This window comes from Mustela nigripes, chromosome 17 (assembly GCF_022355385.1).
Source record: "Mustela nigripes isolate SB6536 chromosome 17, MUSNIG.SB6536, whole genome shotgun sequence".
NCBI classification, from domain to species: Eukaryota; Metazoa; Chordata; class Mammalia; order Carnivora; family Mustelidae; genus Mustela; species Mustela nigripes.
Window position 1 is genome coordinate 42505436 of NC_081573.1, and position 22804 is coordinate 42528239.

At 44.1% G+C, this 22804-nt stretch overlaps 1 protein-coding gene across 3 annotated transcripts in view; it reads left to right on the plus strand.

The window, feature by feature from the left end:
- The window catches only part of PRMT7 (protein arginine methyltransferase 7), a 47453-nt gene that overhangs the window by 591 nt on the left and 24058 nt on the right, over positions 1–22804 (plus strand). For all 3 annotated transcript variants that reach the window (XM_059383408.1, XM_059383406.1, XM_059383407.1), the window contains exons 2-5: positions 4746–4925; positions 8116–8152; positions 12768–12917; positions 18707–18815. In XM_059383408.1, the coding sequence (XP_059239391.1) occupies positions 4831–4925; positions 8116–8152; positions 12768–12917; positions 18707–18815 (391 nt within the window). In that variant the 5' untranslated portion in view covers positions 4746–4830. The remainder of the gene's footprint in view (positions 1–4745; positions 4926–8115; positions 8153–12767; positions 12918–18706; positions 18816–22804) is intronic.

A 22804-nucleotide genomic window follows, 5' to 3' on the forward strand; every position in this document is an offset into this window, starting at 1 on the left:
GGGAAAATCCACGTACATCTGACGTGGATTTTTTTGTGCTTAAAACTTTTGAGTGACGCGTGCTGCATGTGGAACAAAATCCAGGCACCTTTCCGAAGCCAGGGTGGCCCAGTGTGATTTGCAGAAGCCCACTGGTACTCTATTTTACTTAAGCTCAAAGTGCTTCAGTCACCCAGGCTTTTGTCAGTTTTTGCTTATGTCCTTAGTTCTTTATTCCCATAGGGAAATAGGGGTAGGGGAAAAGTAGGGGTAAAGTTTCCAGAGGCAGAAGCACTACTCTTCCATCACTGTTAACTTATCTTGCATGTCTCAAATGTCACCTTCCTCAGTCTTTCCATAGCCTTGTTATTCTTTTTTAACAGCATCCTTCAAATTTCCTTTCTTGCACCCACACAGTCTGTGGTTGTTTATACTGTCTCTCCCTATCTCTTGGAGGACAAAGGTCTAGTGTTTTTGGTTATGGGAGTCCTCCAGTCCCTAATGCGGTGTTTGGCATTATGTGAATTTTACTAAATTTTGAATGAATGAACCAAATATGTGCTCTGAAATCTGACTAGTAACTCACTCAGGGCTTGGCAGGGTTGTTTTCATTCCCTCCTTATAAACCATCATATGAGTTTACAGGTTTTGGAAAAGGGGGGGTTCTGTCAAAATATCTCTTGAATCTGGAGTGTGGCTCCTTTTGGGAGAAAGACAAGTTGTGATAATAAATGAGGGGATTTCTCTGTAGAAGATGTGTGGTTCTCACCCAGAGAGGTTACAGGACATGGTTCCCATCTGCAAGCATTTATTTACATTTATATAAAACCAGTAACTTCTCTATGGTGTTGAAAAAAAACTGTAGTCCTTCAGGCTTTACAGTATTCCAAGGAATACTACACTGTTAACCTTTAAAGGACTTCAGAATTGATCCCATGTGGCCCACAGGATAAGGGTTTCAAGACTTTCTACAGTATGTACCCCACTGACATGTTTGACTCCTTGTTCAGTTTTACTTCAGCTAAACTGGTTTATTCACTATGCCTGACTGTCTGAGTCTTTCTAATCTACTGAAGTGCCCTCTCCCTCCCATGCCTGCCTAAATCTCCTAGCCTTCTTTTCAGTCTTCCCTGAGCATTCGGCCAGATGTGACCATTTCTCTCTACTGTAGCATTTTTTGGACAGTTTCTAAAGCACATTATGGATTCTGATAGTTGTATTCTTCTTCTTCTTCTTCTTCTTTTTTTTTTAATTAGCATAGGAGATGTTCACAGCTGATTCTAGCAAAGCTTTTTATTTTTTTTTAATTTTTTGAAAAGATTTTATTCATTCATTCAACAGAGAGATAGAGAGCACAAATAGGCAGAGCAGCAGGCAGAGGGACAGGGAGATCCAGGCTCTCTGCTGAGCAGGGAGCCCAACACAGGGCCCCATCCCAGAATCCTGGGATCATGACCTGAGCTGAAGGTAGCTGCTCAATTGATTGAGCCACCCAGGTGCCCCAGCAAAGCTTTTTAACCTATAGGTTGCAACCCACCAATTACGACATCAGTTTAGTGGATCATGTTCAATTTTTATAAATTATTTATTTATTTATTTATATTTTTAAAAAGATTTTATTTACTTAACAGAGAGAGAGAGAGAGATCATAGTAGGCGGAGCAGCAGGCAGAGATGGGGTTGGGGAGGCAGGCTCCTTGCTGAGCAGGAAGCCCGATGTGGCGCTCTCGATCCCATGACCCTGAGATCATGATCTGAACTGAAGGCAGAGACTTAACCCATGAAGCTACCCAGGTACCCCTAAAGGTTTTATTTATTTATTTGAGTGAGAGACAGAACTGGCAACAGAGATAGCAGCAGAGAGCACAAGCAGGGCGGAGGGAGAAGCAGGCTCTCTGTTGAGCAGGGAGCCTGATACGGGGCTTTATCCCAGGACCCTGGGATCGTGACCTGACCTGAAGGCTGACACTTAACCAAGTCACCCAGGCACCCCAGATCATGATCAGTTTAAAAAAGAAAATGTTTAAAAGAAAAATGAAGTAGAGTAGAATATATGAGAGGGCTTTGCTGACAGGAAGAATTAATACTGTTTATTGAAAGCTTATGTTTATGTGTGTGTATTGTGTCTTGATGTAAGCCATTTCTTACTGAACTTGCCACAAAGTCTGAGAGCCACTAGATGAGAGGATGGATACCCTGAGATTTTAGAAGTAGAGTTTCACCAAAGGATAAATTGACTACTTGAATCAGACCGCTGATGGCCTGAGTCTTTTCAGAAAAGATTTTCCCCCATCCTCTTTTGTTAAGAATTCAGTGTTTCGGGTGTTTGAGTGGCTCAGTTGATTTAAGTATCAGACTCTTGATTTCAGCTCAGGTCATGATCTCAGGGTCGTGAGATTGAACTCCTGTGTCAAACTCCGAGCTCAGTGTTGGGTCTGTTTGAGATTTGCTCTCCCTCTCCCCTTACCTGTCCCCCTGTGCAGGGCTCTCTTTCTAAGTAAATAATATATTTTAAAAAAAAAGGGGGGGGGCACCTGGGTGGCTCAGTTGTTGGGCATCTGCCTTCTGCTCAGGTTATGATCCCAGGGTGCTGCGATTGGGCCCCACATTGAGCTCCCTGCTCAGTAAGAAGCCTGCTTCTCTCTCCCCCATATCCCCTGCTTGTGTTGACTCTCGCTGTGTCTCTGTCAAATAAATAAATAATAATAATAATAATAATAAAAAGAATTCAGTGTTAAGTTAGTCTGGATAACTTCAAAAGAAAGGCCATAATTCTGGCCAGTAAAGCACCTTAGGGACATTTTAGTGATCTACAAAGTAGTCATTCTTTCTAAGGTTTCCTAAAGATAGATCAGTGTTTAACGGGAAATGGAGGGAAGTGTGGAACACTTGATGTTTCTGAAGGTAAGAGGCAGGGTGCTGGAAGAGCCTATACTGACTGAGAGGTGCCTTTAGACTTTGAGTGGTGGGGTTTCTCTGTCAGAAATAGATCTCTGCGGAAAAAGGGTTTAAGACGTGAATCTGCCAACATTTATTTGAAGGATTTTTTTTTTAAGATTATTTATTTATTTATTTGAGAGAGAGCATGAGCAAGGAGAAGGTCAGAGAGAGAAGCAGACTCCCCGTGGAGCCGCGAGCCCGATGTGGGACTCGATCACGGTCCTGCGATCATGTCCTGAGCCGAAGGCAGTCGTCCAACCAACTGAGCCACCCAGGCGTCCCTGAAGGATATTTTTTAGATGAAAAAAATTTTTTAAATTTTTATTTCTTTAGGGACACCTGGGTGGCTCAGTTGGTTAAGCAGCTATCTTTAGCTCAGGTCATGATCCCAGGATCCTGGCATCAAGCCCCGCATCAAACTCCCAGCTCAGTAGGGAGTTTGTTTTTCTTTCTCCCTCTGCCTTTCTGCTTGTCTGTCTATCTCTCTCTAATAAATAAATAAAATCTTAAATTAGAAAAAAAATTTCTTTAATCTCTATATCCATCGTGGAGCTTCAGCTCAAGACCCTGAGATCCAGAGTTGCACAGTGTAAAGACAGCCAGGCAGGCATCCCAGATGAAAAATTTTTTAAAATTGCTTTTCAAATTAAATATTTGAGTAGGTAAGAAGTAATCATTATTAAAAAACAGTAAGGCATAAAGAATGACAGTATCATGAACCTCTTTAATCCTACCACCCATTTATAGAAGAAACAATGCTATTTCGAACTCCTCTGTGTGGCTCTCCTCGATCTCAGCCTTTTCCCTTCCTTTTATTATTTATTTATTTATTTAAAAGATTATTTATTTATTCGACAGAGAGCACAAGTAGGCAGGGGGGCGGGAAGCAGGCTCCCCAGGATGCGGGGCTTGATCCCAGGACCCTGAGATCATGATCTAAGCCGAAGGCAGAGGCTTAACCCACTGAGCCACCCAGGCATCCCTTCCCTTCCCTTTTAAGGATAATCACTGTCCTCGTTGCTTGCTATTCTTTTTAGTGTGATCCCTGAAGAATATATTGTTCTTGTTTTGCATAATTAGAAAATTATATAAATGTAATCACACAGTACGTCTTCTGTGATTTGCTTATTTTTTGACTCAGCATATTTCTGGGATTATCTATGTTTGCTTGCTATGATTTATTTGGTTAGATGAAGGTTTTCCTAGTTTGTTTGAATTGCTCTTTATATTTTTCCTTAAACTAAGTGTTCGATATACTAAGGCAGGATCGGCGGCACTCTTTTACCACCACCCCCGTCTCTTTGTTCGTCCTTTCCTGTTAGCCTCCTGTTCCCTCTGCTTTATTTCTCTTCTCACCTGCTTCTCACCTGCCTTTATTTTGAGGCCGCACCCAGATGCACCCCTTAGGCTCATCTGACCCCTATTGGAATCGCTGAGGACTGCTAAAGTTTTCCAGATAGCTTTATGAATTGATGTGTTGTAGTTTTTTTTTTTTTAAAGATTTTATTATTTATTTGACAGAGAGAGATCAAAGTAGGCAGAGAGGCAGGCAGAGAGAGAGAGAGAGGAGGAAGCAGGCTCCCTGCTGAGCAGAGAGCCCGATGCGGGCCTCGATCCCAGGACCCTGAGATCATGACCTGAGCCGAAGGCAGCGGCTTAACCCACTGAGCCACCCAGGCGCCCAGATGTGTTGTAGTTTTTGATGTCATATGCTGCGTAAGAAATATTTTCAGTGGCTTTGACACTTTTGTGTATTTCTTGAGTTTTTTCCTTTTTATTTGACTTAAAATTTTTTTCTCTACGTTTTGGGCATCATGTTGTGAATAGCATTCTGACAATTAGACCTGTCCACAAGAAGTGTCCACAAGTAAGGCTGCTTTTCTGTGCTGAAACTGAGGAGCTGATTGGCGCCATGAAAGTCTTCTGCGGGCGGGCCAACCCAACCACAGGATCTGTGGAGTGGCTGGAGGAGGATGAGCACTACGATTACCACCAGGAGATTGCAAGGTAACAAGGTTGTGTTCACGATTGTTCGCAGCTTGGTGGGGCACTTGATTGCCAAACGGGAGCCCTGGAATGCTCCCGGGCTGAATGTGGACTAGGCATTACTCAGTGCTTCTGATCAGGGCAGATGTTGGTCACGAGCAGGTCTCCTTAGGCAGGTAGCTTTGTGTGGGGGTTAGGCATAGTCTTTTCTGTTTGGAGAGTGAGATATCATGTAACAGCCTTACTGGAGTCTCAGAGGGTCTGTCCGGTGGTGCAAAGAGCACCCAAGGTTCAATTCTGGAAGGAGGAGTAGTAGTTGAAGAGTTCATGAAATGTAATCATTTACTTGTGCTACTTAAATGGTGATACGTGTTAACATATGTTAATATGGTTAAATCCTCTTGAATGGAAAAAGCAGGAAAGTGTGTGTGTGTGTGTGTGTGTGTTTTCTTAGATGGGATCTTTAAAACAATGTAAGTGAGTTACTGTTCTTTAGTAGTTATGAAGTGCATACAGCATGCTAGCACCATGCTAGTAATGTGAATACCGAAATGAAAAAGATAGGTTTCCCATCCTCAAGGGACATGCAGTTTTGTGCAAGAGACAGGCATAGAAAAACATATGACAACGAGAGAAAGACTAGTGGATACAGGCACAAGAGTGCATGGAAGCAGCAAGAATAGCTGGGCTGGGAGTGATACTTGTTTAAGTGATTTCCCAAATCTAAGAGAGAAATTGCTTTCTGAGCAGTAGGGATTACTTGTAACCTTCCAGATGAACTGGTTTAGGAGGGCTGGACGCAGTTCAAAGGGGCTGGAATGGGGTACAAAAGCAGGGCTATGGTGAGAAAGGGTACTGAAGGAGGTAGGCAGGGTCGTGTTGCGAAGGGTGATCGCAGAATGCAGAAGGAGGAGAATGAGAGTAAATCTGCGCTCTGCTGCATCTCAGATCTGACTTTGGTCAAGCTGCTTAACTTCTTGAGCCTCAGTATGGTAATATATGGCTCAACGTATGTAATAATGTACATGTCCTCATATAATATCTTTATTTTAGGGTTTGACGGGTGAATGAAATACAGTATGTGGTGTAGAATAAGGGATCAAAAACATTACCTTCTTTCTAAGATAAAGAACATTATTTCCTGAGTAATTGAGATGTTAAACAGGGAGCAAATAAATTAGGTTGCATTTTGGAGCATTTACTGAGAGCAGTGTGGACATTGAGTTGGAGGGAGCAGAAATGATTTGGGTGTCATCGCAAACCCCACAGGCGAGGCACTAGAGGTGGGAGAGGAGGAGACAGCTTTGAGGGAACTTGAGTTTGGTAACTCATTGGATGCAGTGAAGGAATGAGAGAGAAAATTCAAGAAGCACTCGAGATTTCTGGGTGGGTGGAGCTGTTCTTGACAGGGTGGGTTGGGTGGAGCTGTTGTTCAAGAGAGAACACAGGAGGAATGGGTATTGCTGGGAAGAGGAAGGTGAGGGAGATTAGGTACCTGGGTTTGGACAATCAGGTAGAGATGCCAGTGGGTGGATAAACATGGGTCTGGGGCCAGTTTGCTGTTAGAATCGAAACTGGAAAAAATTGCAGGCTTTCAGAAGGGGTATGGAGTGAGAAAGGTGGAGGGCTGAAGAAGGAATCCTGGAATAGAGGAAGCAGAAGAATGAGGAGGAAATGGACAGGAAGTGGGAAATAGAAAAGAACAAGAGGGAGTGTCCAGCTGGAGAGAGAAATCCTGGATGTTCGCGGTGGAATGGGCTGATAGTGCTTTGGGAGAGTGGGTGGTGAGGCTGGGAAGATGAGGACCAAAAATGCCTCTTGAAAGGCAGAATCAGATTTCAGCTATGCATTTGTGAGTGGGTTCATGTGAAAAAGTCTTGGTGTGCTCTTAAAAAACAAAACCAACACTATTCTTTCAGTACAGTGCTCTTCAAAGTGTAGAGTATGAACTGCCTCAGTCACACCGTGCCTGGGGCACCAGTTAAAGTGCATGTTTCCAAACTCCAGCCCAGTTTCTGGATCAGGATCTGTTTGCATGTATCCTGTGAACCTGCATTTAAAATAAGCTCTCCAGGCTGCTTGATTGGGTCAGTCATTAGGACATGTGACTTTTGATCTCAGGGTCACGAGTTCAAGCCCCATGTTGGTTGGGCATGGAACCTACTTTAAAACAAAAACAAAACCAAAAAACGCTCCAGTGATCCTGATGTTGACCTGAAGTGGGAGGTCCTGCATTCAGTGAGCGCCCGAGCTCTTACCTGGAACTCAGAAGGCATTTTTGGGCTGGGACTGCTGAGTTCTGGAGGTTTATCCTGACCCTGCCAATTCCAAGTTTGTGAATTATTGTGGCAGAATACCGAAGAGCAAGTCAACTCCCTTTAACAGTCTATAGTTTGGTGCACTCTTCGTTCTTCCTGATGACATGAGGGAGAGTGCTGGGCATGGTACCCCTCACTTCCATGGCAGGTGTATACTTCTCCTGTCTCCTCTCTGCTGTGTTGCATCTGTGATTATCCCAGCGTGCGGATGTATGCAAGATTAACTGAAGTATTAGATCGGGAGGAAGACAGATGTGTGCTGCATAACATGATCCATGTGCTGGCAGCTATGCCGTTACTGTGACGGGGCTGACTACCAGCGCATTTGTAGGTCTGGGGTTCTTTAGTGAAAATAAACATCTTTCTCTAAGATTTTTTTTTCCTGCAGCACTGCAGAATGATAGTTTGTAATGCTATTAAAATAGTTGAAGGGGCGCTTGGATCGCTCAGCCGGTTAAGCATCTGGCTTCATTCAGCTCAGGTCAGGATCCCAGGGTCCCATGTTGGGCTCCCTGCTCAGCCGGGGAGTCTGCCTCTCCCCTTCCCTGTGCTTATGCTCTCTCTCACTCACTCCCTATCTTAAAAACATAATATAGTTTAAAATGGGCCTGGATTAGGGATATAAAGTACAGTAAAGTAAAGTAAAATAGTTAATAATATTGTACTAATGTTACATGGTGACTACACTTACTCTAGTGAGCATGGAATGTAGAATTGTCAAATCCCTCTGTTGTATACCTGGAACTGGTGTAACATTGGATGTCACTTATTGTTCAGTAATAAAAAGAAAATCCGTCTGATTTAGGAATGTGTTATGTATGTGAATGCTCTCATAGGTTGCTGGATATCATTCTTGGTAGAGAGGTTTCTGACTTGTTTTGTTTGTTTTTTAGATCATCCTATGCTGATATGCTGCATGACAAAGACAGAGTAAGTATAAAAGGGAACGGTTATCTTGCTGTGGTGTCACGAGGTTAAAATCCTACACCCCCCCCCCCCAATTCCCACCAGGGGCCTGATGGTAGAATAATGTAGAGAGGTGTAAGGGTGCAGGGGTCAGGAGATCAGTCAGGAGACTGGGTCAGCTTACAGCTCTACTGTACTGGCGTGGGACCTTGGAGAAGACATGAGACCTCTGATACCTTGTTTATTAGGATTTAAAAGGAGTGGGATATACTAGCTGATCTCCATGATCTCTTCCTAGCTAAAAATTCTCTAATTACACAGGTTTACCTTGGATAGTCTGTAATTTTAAAATCACATCTCTAGAGGCCACTGCAGACTGTTTTGTAGAGCACGTTTGGTTTCCATTGCATGGTGGCATTTCAGCTTTTTTTTCCTTTTTTCCTTTTTGTTTTATCTGAGTTTTCTTGTTTGAATTATATTATAGTTCTGGACTTAGGATGGCTAGCAACACAGGCTTTTTCTAGAGAGGGCTGGACTAGTCGTTCTCATCTGGATGGCTCAGAAATGGGGAGCCTTGGGGTGCCTGGGTGGCTCAGTGGGTTAAAGCCTCTGCCTTTGGCTCAGGTCATGATTCCAGGGTCCTAGGATCGAGCCCCGCATTGGGCTCTCTGCTCAGCAGGGAGCCTGCTTCCCTTCCTCTCTCTCTGCCTGCCTCTCTGTCTGCTTGTAATTTCTGTCAAATAAATTAATTAATTAAAAAAAACCAAAAGAAATGGGGAGCCTTGAAGGCAAAGGGTGCAGGGCCATGCTTAGGGACTGAGCAGTGCAGTGCAGGCGAGGACTCAGGGACCAAGCTGGCCTGGTCATGAGGCTGTGTCGGTGGTGGTGTGTGCTTCATCCAGCCCTGGTTAGTTGCTCAGCCCGAGGAATTCTGACAACATCATGACAGCGCAATCTCCGTAAGCATCATTAAGTTTGTAGGCTACACCAGAGAGGGCTAGGTGCTTCCCTGATCTTCATCAAATATCTGCATGCCTTTGCTGAGCTATTGCGGAATTACAGAATGTGGAGCAAACATCGTTCCTGGTTATGACTAACTTGCTCTAGCTTCATGCTCTTGGTTTCTTAATGGATTCTTGGGTCTGTAAGCCTGATTTTATGTCATCTGCGCAGTGGACCTTTTTTGCCTCAACTTCCAGGGGATTTGGACAAATGGTATTGCCATCCATTCAGGCAGGCTGGAAAGATTTTTTTCTTTTTTCTCTCTCTACCTAGCAGCCCGAGGGGTCTTCCTGAAATGCCAATCTATTTTACTCCTCTGCTTGAAACCCTGAGAGCCCTGTTTAGCACCATCCTTGGTGGCCTCTCATTGCTGTCAAATCCAAACCCCTTGGAGGAATGTTCCTGACCCCTTTAACTTCTGCTACCTGACCCTACCCCCAACTTCTTATCAGGAAAGAGAGTCAGAATTTTCTGGGTAGTGGCAGAGCCAAGGTAAACTAATTTTTCTGTACTTTTGCTTGGTGCCTTACATTTTGTTATTATTTTAGAACACTTCCATTATCCCATAAAATTGTCTCTTGCCTCTTTGCAGTCACTCCTGTTGCCTGCTCTCAGCCCTAGGCAGCCACTGATCTGCTTTCTGTCACTGCAGTTTTGCCTTTGCCTTTGCTAGAAATTTCATATAAATGAAATGATATGAGAGATAGTCTTATGTGTCTATTTTCCTTCATCATGTTTTTGAGGTTCATACATGTTGAGTATATATTAGTATTCATCCCTTTTTATTGCTAAGTCATACTCCGTTATATAGATTTACCCTATCTTGTTTATCGTTTACCAGTTGATGAATATTTGGATTGTTTTCAGTTTTGGCTAATAGTAGTAGTCCTATTTGTAAACATTCACATGCAGGTCTTTGTGTGGACACATTGTCGTTTCTTTGGGCTGTATATGTGTATATGTGGAATTGCTGGGTCCATATGTTAAATGGGTTTTAATTTCTATTTTTTCTAATGAGTAATGATGTCAAACATCTTTTCATATGGTTACTTGTCATCAGAATATCTTCTTTGGTGTAGTCTAGGATTGTGAACAAAGGTATGTTTCTTTTCTTTTCTTTTCTTTAGATTTTATTTATTTGAGAGAGACAGAGCATGTATGTCAGTGCACAAGCTAGGGGGAGGGGCAGGGGGAGAGGGAAAAGTGGACTCTCCACTGAGCAGAGAGCCTGATACAGGGCTAGATACCAGGATCCCAGGATCATGGCCTTAGCCAAAGGCAGAGGCCCACCCAGGCGTCCCTTTGCTCACCATTTTTTTTTTTAAAGATTTTATTTATTTATTTGACAGACAGAGACCACAAGTAGGCAGAGAGGCAGGCAGAGAGAGAAGGGAAAGCAGACTCCCTGCTGAGCAGAGAGCCCATGCGGGACTGGATCCCAGGACTCTGAGATCATGACCTGAGCCGAAGGCAGAAGCTTTAACTCACTGAGCCACCCAGGTGCCCCTCTGATTTTTTAAAAATTCATTTTTTTAAAGATTTTATTTATTTATTTGACAGAGATGACAAGTAGGCAGAGAGGTAGGCAGAGAGACACAGAAGCAGGCTCCTTGCTGAGCAGAGAGCCTGACTCGGGGCTCGATCCCAGGACCCTGGGATCATGACCTGAGCTGAACACAGAGGCTTTAACCCACTGAGCCACCCAGGTGCCCCTAAAAATTCATTTTTAAAAGTTGTTCATAATCTTTAGTTTCTCTAATATCTGCAGCATCTATACCTATACCATATTCTACCTTGCCACTCCCTGCCTTATTCCCAGTTTATCGTTACTTCCCCCTCCCCCTTTTTTTGGACTTACCAGAGGTTCATCAGTTTTAGTAGATTTTTGAAATAAATTTTATTAAAAATCTTATAAAATGTCTATTTCCCTAGTTCATTAATTTTTGTGTTTTATTATTTTTATTCATCTGCTTATTTGGCAGTTATGTTGCAGTCCTTTTCTAATTTTTTGAGGTGGATGCTTACCTTACCCTTTGTCTTTTCTAATATATTTCTCTCCAAATACTGCTTTTAGTTATCGCGTGAGTTTTGATATATAATTTTTAAAAATTCAGTTCTAGATATTTTCTAATTCTCGTTAGGTTTAGTGTTTTACCTGTGATTTTAGAATTTCTCAGTGTTCAAAAATCTCTTTTTCTTTATTTATATTTTTGTTACTGAGATTTCTAATTTGACTGCACTTAGGTCAGAGAATACTGTCCTTTTCATACTAGTCTTCTCTTAGTTGTGTACTGTCGCACAACAAATTATCCCAAAATTTAGTGGCTGAAGAGAGTTATTATCTCACTGTTTCTGTGGGTTTGGAATCTGGGCTCAGCTCTGCTGTGACCCCTGGCTCTGGGGCCTTGGCAGGCTGTGATCAAGGTGTTCCCTGGGCGGGCAATCAATCATCTTAAATCTCAGTTGGGAGGAATCCACTTCTAGGTGTTCGGCCTCTTACTAACTTGCCAGCTCATTAGTGCATTTAAAAAGACTTGGAAGTGGGGCACCTGGGTGGCTCAGTGGGTTAAGCCTCTGCTTTCAGCTCAGGTCATGGTCTCAGGGTCCTGTGATCTCGGGCTCTCTGCTCCTCGGGGAGCCTGCTTCCCCCCCTCTCTCTGCCTGCCTCTCTGCCTACTTGTGATCTCTGTCTGTCAAATGAATAAATAAAATCTTTTTTAAAAAATTAAAAAAAAAAGATTTGCAAGTATTTTCCTCATCATTATTAGTTATTTTCAACAGAAGGTTCAGGCTACCTATTGAGCCAAACTGTGATAGGTAGAACATGTATCTGTTTAAGCTACCAAATACCTCACCAAAAAGAGATGATTTCCTTGGGGGGTGGGGTTACTTTGTAGGCTAGGAGCCTGTGTGAATTAGAGTCCAGTGAGGAAGTCCAAAGCTGGGTTACTCTGTCAGCACGGGGACGGGGTAACTCTGATGTGGGAGCCCTGGGAAGCAAATGGGAGCATGGAGGTTCGCTCGTGGTAGTAATTGCAGGAAGCAGCTCTGTTGACTGGGGTGGAAACGCAGAGAAAAGTGGGATTCTTGAGCCCAGAAACGTGAAGGCGAGCCCCTATGGAACTGGCGCTCAGCTCTCTGAGAGGAACCCCTGCTGGAGCGTTGCTGCCTCCTGAGGGGCAGAGGCGCCTGGTGATGAGAGGTCGGAGAGGAGCTGCCACTGGAGCCAGATGCCACTCCTCGGAGGATGCTGATGAAAGCAGCAGCCATTTGAGAAGGAATAAGTTTTCTCCCCATTCTGGTCGCCCTCTAGTTTCCCTGTAGTCCATACAGAGTAGCTGGAAAAGGAGAATGTGATTGGCAGAGCCCAGCCCCCAGAAGCAGAGTATAGAGAAGAGGTGGGGGTGGAGGGGAGTGACAGTCGCCAAATAAAGGGCAAGAGTTGACCCCATGCTCTTGGAGTCTTGCAAGGTCTGCCCGACCCAGCTACATAGTGCCGTTCCTTGAGAGGCCAGAAAGCCGTGGGATCATGACTTCCACTGTTGCTGCCAGCCATGAGTCCCAGACTTCATAGTACCTTTCCATGTATTTATAATAACTGGTATGAAGTGACAGCTGTTTTCTCCCTTTCTCTTAGAATATAAAATATTACCAAGGTATCCGGGCTGCTGTGAGCAGGGTGAAGGACAGAGGACAGAAGGCCTTGGTTCTTGACATTGGCACCGGCACAGGACTCTTGTCAATGATGGCCGTCACGGCAGGGGCTGACTTCTGCTATGCCATTGAGGTGAGTCGCGCTCTTCAGTTGTGTGTCCTGCGTCTTGTGTGGGAAGTCCCTCATGCACCTTGCTTGTCCTTTAGTTCACACACATTCATATAGTGTTCACTCTGTGCCAAGCACAGGGCCAGGTTCTGAGGATATGGAGATGAATCAGACATAATTCCTTTCTCCAGGGGCTCATTTTCTCCTTCGAAATAGCTGATCTCTGCCTTGGCTGCGTGTCCGAATCACTAAATAACTTCAAAAAATACTCATGCCTAACTGCCTCCTTCCCTCCAGTTTTAATTTAATTCTGGATGGGGCCTGGGCATTGGGAGTTTTGACTCTGCACCAAGGTTGAGACCTGCTAGCTTAAGTGTCCCCACAGAGCCAGCTATCTGACCATGTTTGTCAAGAATTGGGTGTTTAGGGACGCCTGGGTGGCTCAGTTGGTTGGACAACTGCCTTCGGCTCAGGTCATGATCCCAGAGTCCGGGGATCGAGTCCCGCATCCGGCTCCCAGCTCCAAGGGGAGTCTGCTTCTCTCTCTGACCTTCTCCTCGCTCATGTTCTCTCTCTCTGTGTCTCTCTCAAATAAATAAATAAAATCTTTAAAAAAAAAAAAAAAAAAGAATTGGGTGTTTAGGGACATCTGGATGGCTTAGTCAGTTAAGTGTGTGCCTTTGGCTTGCTTGGGTCATGAACTCCGGGTCCTGGAATCAAACCCTGCATTGGGCTCCCTGGCCAGCAGGGAGTCTGCTTCTCCTGCCCTCTCTGCTGTTAGGCCCCCTGCTTGTGTTGTGTGCTTGCTCACTTGCTCGCTCTCAAATAAATAAAATAAAAAAAAAAAAAAAAAAAGAATTGGGTGTTTAATATATAGTTAAACACGTATTGTTTTTCTGATAATGTCAGTAATGCGTTCCGATATAAGAAATATTGTAAATGTAGAGTAAAAATAGCATATTAGCTTACAGTTAACCATTGTTAAAATTTTGGTGTATTTTCTTCCCAGCTTTTGGTAAGGGGTGACATGTATTTAAACACTTCCTCCGGGTGGCTCAGTGAGTTAAGCCTCTGCCTTGGGCTCAGGTCATGATCTCAGGGTCCTGGGATGGAGCCCCACATTGGGGATCTCTGCTCAGCAGGGAGCCTAGTTCCTCCTCTCTCTCTGCCTGTCTCTCTGCCTACTTGTAATCTCTCTCTCTGTCAAATAAATAAATAAAATCTTTAAAAATAAATAAATAAATAAACACTTCTTCCTATGAAATTTCTGTGATAATGGAATGAATTGCAAATAACAAAGTCCTAAAATAACAGTGACTTAAACAAGAGAGAACGGGCACCAGGGTGGCTCAGTTGGTTAATTGTCTGCCTTTGGCTGAGGTCATGATCTCTGGGTCCTGGGATCAAGTCCCACACCTGACTCCTTGCTCAATGGAGAGCCTGCTTCTCCCTCTCCTACTTCCCCTGCTTCTACTCTCTCTCTGTCAAATAGAATCTTTTTTTTTTTTTTTAAGATTTTATTTATTTATTTGACAGAATGAAAGAGCACAGCAGCGGAAGCAGTAGAAGGAGAGGGAGAAGCAGGCTTCCCAAGCAGACAGGGAGCCCCATGCGGGGCCCAGTCCCAGGACCGTGGAAGCATGACCTGAGCCGAAGGCAGACGCTTAATAACCATCTGAGCCATCCAGGCATCCCTAAATAAATAAAATCTTAAAAAGAAAATGAAAATCAAGAAAAACGAGAAGTGTTTCATATTCTCGTATAAAGTCTGAATACCTGGGGTATTCTACTGAGACTCTTTCTAGCTCCCCATCCACGATCCCTTCAGTATGGCTCTCATGCTTAAGGTCTAGAAAGGTGGCATCTTAGGGAATACCATGTTGTGTCATTTAGAGTTATGGCAAACAGTGTCATGGTAGAAATCGAGAAAGGTAGATTGCAGCCAGACTATGGAGGACCTGAGTGCTATAGTAAAGACTTTAAACTCCTATATCCTGAGTTAGTTTTTGTTTTTTTTTTTTAAAGATTTTATTTATTTATTTGTCAGAGAGAGAGCGAGCGAGAGCGAGCACAGGCAGACAGAGTGGAAGGCAGAGTCAGAGGGAGAAGCAGGCTCCCTGCGGAGCAAGGAGCCTGATGTGGGACTCGATCCCAGGACGCTGGGATCATGACCCGAGCTGAAGGCAGCGGCTTAACCAACTGAGCCACCCAGGCGTCCCCTGAGTTAGTTCTTAACCTGAAGTAAGAATCGTGGGTTTCAGGTTTAATGGAAGTCCTGAGAGTGGTGTGTGTGTATGACTCTGTGCGCTTGTTTGAGGACTTTGTAAAAACAGTAAGAGTCACTTCCTGGCCTTTTTGAATATCATGAAAATTTTTGAATTCAATAAAAAGAAATCTGTGTTTTAGGATGGTTGCCTTAGTTACCCTTAACTAGATTTTATTATCCTTTACACATGAAGAAACTAAGACCCAGAGAGGTTAAAGACTTAATGTCACAGTTAATAAATAGGAGAGCTAGACCTGGAGACTTGATTTTTTGGTTCCTATTTATGGTGCTCACTCCATAGTGGTAGCTATAATGGGAGAGTGTGTGAGATTTCTAGCGTCGGTATCTGGGGGGCAGTGATGCCACTGATTGGTAAGAAGAGTTCAGAGGAAGGTAACTTGCTTTGTGGGAAAAATAATGCATTTCATGTTGGATATACTAAGTAGGAGAGAGGCAAGTCCCAGGTCAGGAGCCAGTATATGTGTCAATTGCTAATTAAAGATAGAGGGTGAGAACATGTTTTTTTGACAGAATTGGGAGGATTGTGCTTTTGGGTTTTTCATATATTCCCATCTCAGTTACCCAGATTTCTTAATTTCTCTCATGCTTCTCTGATTTGTGACTCTCAGATCTCTTCTGTTTGGCTCTTGACATCTTATGGTGGCCTCCCAGCTCTTACTCTAGTGACCACTTTTGAACCTGTGGTCATTCTCTCGGGACTACCCTGTGGTTTTCAGCTCAACATGAGCTGCACGCCAGCAGGAAAGACAGGTCCAAAACAGTGACTGAGAACCTGCTGGTCCCTAGAGCTGGACGTTTGACCCCATTTTATTTTTCTTTAAAGATTTTATTTATTTATTTGAAGAGACACAGCGAGAGAGGTAAAACAGGCAGGGGGAGTGGGAGAGGGAGAAGCAGGCTTCCTGCTGAGCAGGCAGCCTGATGCAGGGCTTGATCCTAGGACCCTGGGATCATGACTTGAGGTTAAGGCAGATGCTTAACGACTGAGCCACCGAGGCTTCCCTGTCTGACCCTTTAGAGAGGGGCTGGTACAAGTGGATTTGCAACTTGTTTGCTAAAGATATGACAGGTGAAGCTGGCGGTGTAGGGTTGTTCAGGAGAGGGAGAATAGAAGGAAAAGAGCAAACCTGCCTGTGAGGGAAGAAGTGTGACCAGTAAAGTCAATTTCCAATAGACACAAAGAGACCCTAGAGGGCAGAGGTGGAAGCCAAGAGGGGGCAGAGTGCATGAGAATCGTGGGAAAGAAGGAGTGGTCAGCAGGTGCAGATGTTAAAAAGCACCATTGCCCCGAAGAATTTTCTGAGAGGCCGAATATCTTCCATCGCTGTGCTGACCAGTGTAGTGGTCCCTAGCCACATAGGGCTGCTCAGTACTTGCAGTGTGACTTGTATGACTAGGGAGCTGAATTTTTAAATTTCATGCAGTTTTAATCAACTTCTATTTAAATGCTTGTGGTCCCTGTATGAGACAGCACGGGTATAGAAGTTAAGCAGGATGATGACTGAGAGAGGCTGTTGAGTTGTTAGCTAAGAAGTGACCTCCTTTAGGTGGTATTTTCAGGGGAGTAGAGTTGAGAAGTGGATGGAATACGAGAAATCATAGGCAATGACTATAAATTTCTCTTTTAATACATTTGAAAAGTGAGGCATATTTTGGGAAGGTGTATTAGTTGCAGTGATTTCTGTGGCAAAGTCTTCAAAAATGAAGCCTGGTCCTGCTTTCCTCACTTTTTTTTTTTTTTTTTTTTTTTTTTTAAAGAATAAGAAGAGCTTTCCCTGAAATCTCTAGCAAACCTCTCCTTGGGTATCATTGGCCAGAATAAAGTTAAATCCAATTTAACTTACCTCATTGACCTGGCCTGAGAGATTTGCTTACCCATAGACCGGACATGTGCACTGCTTGGAAGAAGGTTGGTCCCCCAAACTGTATGAAGGGCCAAATGATGTTGGGAAGACTTCAGGGGCCATTTCAGAAAGAATTGTTCTGGGTGAGATCTTGAGCTCTTGATGGCTCAGGAGGATACTATGAATGTCAGAGCCGGAAGGGTCAGCGGAGGAGATGAATGATAACATCAAGAAGCAGGAGGGGTGAGGGGTGAACTTGTGGTACTTTGGGGTAGAGGCAAAGTGATGAGTGAGAACTGAGGGCACGAGGCCCTCAGATTACATCTAAAAACATCAAGCCAGATCCTAGAAATAATTTGGAACAGATTGTGAAGATTTCTTTTCCTGGCTAAGCACATATGTATTCTTTATGGAAGGATATAGCATTTCCTGCTTGATTATAATAAAAGAATTATGTGTTCATGGTAGAAAATATAGAAAAGTACTTAGAAAAAATGGAAATCTTGTCGTTGTGACCAGTTACTTTATCATTTTCTATTTCTACCTCTGGTGGGTGTGGCCACGTACACATCTGTATGATTTTTTTTTTTAATTTTATTTGTTTATTTACAGACAGAGGTCACAAGTAGGCAGAGAGGCAGGCAGAGAGAGAGGGGGGAAGCAGGCTCCCCGGTGAGCAGAGAGCCCGATATGGGGCTCGATCCCAGGACCCTGAGATCGTGACCTAAGCCGAAGGCAGAGGCGTTAACCCACTGAGCCACCCAGGTGCCCCACACATCTGTGTTTTATGCACTATTGTGGTTGGATCTTTGCAGTCAAAACTGGGCAGGCTAGAAAGTAAGAGTTGGAGGGGCTTGTGTTTAGGGACATGTGAAAGGTTAAGGAAGACTCCTGGAAAAGAGGAGATACGTGCTGCTCTGGAAAGTTGGGTTTGCTTTGGCAGGTGGGGTAGGGCCGAGAAGGCTCAGGCTTGCCTAGTACATAGTACACAATGAGATCAGTGTGGCTAGAGTATCAGACATGGGTAGGGTAGAGTGGGAGGACAGTAAGGATCAGGGAAGTAAGGTGGTTCATATTACAGAGGGCCTCGAATACTGTAAAATATAGGCTGTGTTCTGCCCCACTGGAGCTTTGGTACAGTTTTGAACTGGTGCCTGTTCACACTTAATGACTAAGACGGTAACAGTCTCACTTTCCTCTGGAGAGGACAGCACATGTCCTGCCTCTGGCTCCAGGTCCTGGTTTTGTGAGGTCAAGTCTCCCTTTCTGCCTTTCCCCCTAGCTCGGCACTGACACCTGCCGTCTCTGCTAGGTAGTGCAACCTCCTTAGGAGGCCCTGCCTCTGCCATGTGCCTGGTTGGTAAGGTTTAACTCGTGCAAGTTAAACCCAGCCGAATGTCTTCCCTTTGTATTCATTTTCATGACACACATTTGGGGAATAAAGTATTTAAGTTCCAAAGATGAGGTCTCTTTTATTTAGATTAAATCAGGGCAAAGGAATATTTTGCCTGTGTCATATGGTAACAGAGGTACATATTATATATTCAAGAGGAAATACTGTGAGGGAGACCTCTTCAAATCTTAGAACCTGCATCATGGCATAGCTTACTGATCTTGGATGTTCGAATGTTACTGCTCAATTTATTGCTCATTTCTCCTTGGGTTTTGGTTCTCATTTCTAGGTTTTCAAGCCTATGGCTGATGCTGCTGTGAAGATTGTAGAGAAAAATGGCTTTAGTGATAAAATTAAGATTATCAACAAGCATTCCACTGAGGTGACCATAGGGCCAGGTAAGATTAATACATATTGTTTTGAAAGTTTTACTCGAAGGAGAGAAAAGGTTTATTCTGGTTACCTGCAATAAGTGTATTCAGGTAATCACAGGAGAAATGGGGTCTCCCCATGTGGTCTGAAGGTAAGTACTTTGCTTTTCTGCTAGTTAAATCAGCAGTGAGTAAACCAGAATTCATCACATGCCAACTGTGGTGATATAAATGAAACTTCCTTTTGCTTTAAGCAAGTTGGAATTCTTATGTGACTCAGCCCTCTGTATTTTGAGTTTCCTCGTACAGAAGTGAAACTAAGTAGATGGCAGAGAGGTTTGCTTTGTGCCGATGGCAGAGAGGTTTGCTTTCTGCTTCAGTGTATGAGGTGTGCGATTTGCCTGCGTAGCACAGTCTCCCCAGGCTCTCAGAGTCATTTTTATAGGCTAGGCATTTGAATCAGACTTCTCAAATTTTATGTGCTGCTGATTCCTGGGGAGCATGGTGGAAAGCTTTGAAAAAGAAGCTTCTTGGGTGAGGGTCTGGATATCCCTGCAGTTTTTTAAAACACAGTAATTGAGAAGGAAGCCTCTGTATAAGGTCAACATATCTGTTCCATTTAATTAAAAAAAGGTTTTAACGGAGAACCTGAAACATGCACAAAAGAATGGATTAGTAGCCCATTTATTTTATTTTTTTATTTATTTTATTTTTTAAAGATTTTATTCATTTATTTGACAGATGACAGGTAGGCAGAGAGGCAGGCAGAGAGAGGGGGAAGCAGGCTCCCCACTGAGCAGAGAGCCCGATGCGGGGCTTGATCCCAGGACCCTGAGATCATGATCTGAGCTGAAGGCAGAGGCCCAACCCACTGAGCCACCCAGGCACCCCAGGCCCTTTATTTTTGAAACATACATGTTATCCTGTTTTTTTAATCCTTGTTATTGAGGCAAATTTTCATAAAGTGAGTGCATCCGTCTTGTATATAGTGTGATGAATTTGGACACATGTAAACACATTTGTAATCTCTTTTGCAATCAGGACAGTAGAATGTCAGGACTGTTATCATGCACATAGAGAGTCCTTGTGATGCTTTGCAGCCAGTCGCCTCCATATTACTGACCCTAGGTGCCCACTGATGTGCTTTCTTCAATACGGGTTAGAGCTCCCTTTTCTAGAATTTTGAGTAAGTGAAATTATCCATGTGTACTCTTTTGTTCCTGCTTTCTTTTCTGTAGCATGATGCCTTTGGGTTTCATTCACATTCTGTGGATCAGGAGTTCATTCTTTTTGTTGCTGAGTAGCACTTGTGTGGACGCCTTCGTTCACCTGATATACATGGGTAGTTTCCTGGTTAGGTTTTTAGATTTAATGATCTTCTCTTTTGTGGTGTCTACTCTGCAAGGTATGTATGTCTAGTGAACTTTTTCTTTCTTTTTTTTTTTTTTTAAAGATTTTATTTATTTATTTGACAGAGAGAGATCACAAGTAGGCAGAGAGGCAGGCAGAGAGAGAGGAGGAAGCAGGCTCCATGCTGAGCAGAGAGCCCGATGTGGGACTTGATCCCAGGACTCTGAGATCATGACCTGAGCCGAAGGCAGCGGCTTAACCCACTGAGCCACCCAGGCACCCCATGAACTTTTTATTTCTGATACTGTATTTCTCATCTCTGAATGTTTCCTTTGATTCTTTTTTATAATTCCCATTGTTCTTACATGTTTTTGTGGGGTTTTTTTTAGATTTTATTTATTAATTTGAGAGAGAGTGAGAGAGCACAAGCAGCAGGGGAGCAGCAGCAGAGGGAGAGGGGGAAGCAGTCTCCTCGCTGAGCAGGGAGTCCAGTGTGGGGCTTTATCCCAGAACCCCAGGATCATGACCTGAGCTGACGGCAGACACTTAACCCACTAAACCACCCAGCCATCCCTGTGTGTTATTTTAAATAGTTACTGTTATCTGTATTAGCTGCTTCAGTATTTTTTATCTTCTGCTTCCACTCTTCTGTGTTTTCTGGGTTTGTTCTTAGGACTAATTCTTATCCTGGTTCTGGATTACACTTTTCTTCTTCACATGTCTAGTGATTTGTATTCAGATGCTGTGTATGTTGGCAGTTTTGCATTGATGAGTATCAGAGTTTATTGTCTTCCTTTAAAAGCTTTGTCTGGGGACGCCTGGGTAGCTCAGTTGGTTAAGCAGCTGCCTTCGGCTCAGGTCATGATCCCAGCGTCCTGGGATTGAGTCCCACATCCGGCTCCTTGCTCGGCAGGGAGCCTGCTTCTCCCTCTGCCTCTGCCTGCCATTCTGCCTGCCATTCTGTCTGCCTGTGCTCGCTCTCTCCCCCTCTCTCTCTGATAAATAAATAAAATCTTTAAAAATAAATAAATAAATAATAAAAGCTTTGTCTGCCTTGCAGTTGGGGTACTGACAGATCAGTTTGATCATTTCAGGGCTTGTAGTTTTTTTGTTTGTTTTAATTTGTTTTACGAGTGAGAGGGAGATGGGGCAGAGGAAGAGAAAGAAAATCACAAGCAGGCTTCATACCCAGCATGGATCCTGACATGGGGCTTGATCTCATGACCCTATCATCATGACCTGAGCCAAAATCAGGTGGGTTAACTGACTGAGCCACCCAGATGTCCCATTCAGGGCTTGTTTCTAAGCTTTGTTGAAGTGGGGTTAGAATGGCTTTAAGTTGAGGTACCCCGAGTCAGGCTCTGTGCTGGGTGTGGAGCCTACTACAGATTCTCTCGCTCTCCCTCTTTCCCACTACACCTCTGTCCCCACTCTCCAAAAAAAAAAAAAAAGACTAGCTTTAAGTCAGGGTTTCTTTTCTTTTTTAAAAATATTTTATTCTTAAAGATTTTTATTTTATTCTTTACAGCCAACATGGGGCTAGAACTGACAACCCCAGGATCAAGAGTCGTAGGCTCTGGGTGCCTGAGTGGCTCAGTGGGTTAAGCCTCTGCCTTCAGTTCAGGTCATGATCCCAGGGTCCTGGGATCAAGCCCTACCTACATCAGACTCTCTGCACAGCAGCAAGCCGGCTTCCTCTCTCTGCCTGCTTGTGATCTCTGTCTGTCAAATGAATAAAATCTTAAAAAAAAAAAAAAAAGGAGTCGCAGGCTCCGCACACTGAGCCATGTGCCCCTCTCAGGGTTTCTTAGCGGTGACATTCTTGACATTTTGGGCCTGATCATTCCTTGCTGGGAGGAACTGTCTGCGTACTGCAGGATGTTTATCCCTGGCTTCTTACCAGTAGAAGCCAGTACTACCTAGTGCCCTTCACCACACCCTCCTCCCCCCAACCCAGGCCCCGGTCATTTGAGCCAACCAAAAAGGTCTCCAGACATTGCCAAATGGCCTGGGGGTGGGGGCAAAATCACCCTCCATTGAAAACCACTGTTCCAAGACGATGTTGGTCTCACTAGTACCAACATGGCTTTCATAGAGTCTCTCTGGGTTGCTGGCTGATAGGAACTAGAATGGCTCCCAGCCCTCTGTGAGCTCTGGAAATTGTTCAGTTTCTACCTAGATGGTATGGTCATCGTTTGCCTGGCTTTCTACATCTTGTCTTCTGTGTGTGTGAGTATATTCAGCAAGAGGCTTCAGGGGAGCCCTGGTCAGATTCCCGAAGCCCTTTTTCTTTTTTTTTTTCTTTTTTTAGATTTTACTCCTTTATTTGACAGAAACAGCAAGAGAGGGAACATAAGCGAGGGAGTGGAGGAGGGAGAAGCAGGCTCCTCGTAGAGCAGAGAGCCGGATGCGGGGCTCGATCCCAGGGCCCTGGGATCATGACCTGAGCCAAAGGCAGACATTCAATGCCCAGGCGCCCCCTGAACCCCTTTTCTATGTAACATCCTCTCTGGTTCCCTCCCCTGTGAGTCCCAGCCACCTGCGCCCTTAACTCCACTTGCTGTCTCCTTACCTCAGCAAGACTGCCACATTCTGCCAGACTTCCTGCTTCCCATAGCAGTCCGGAGAGCACCTACTGGCAGAAAGCCAGAGCAGTGGTAGGGGTC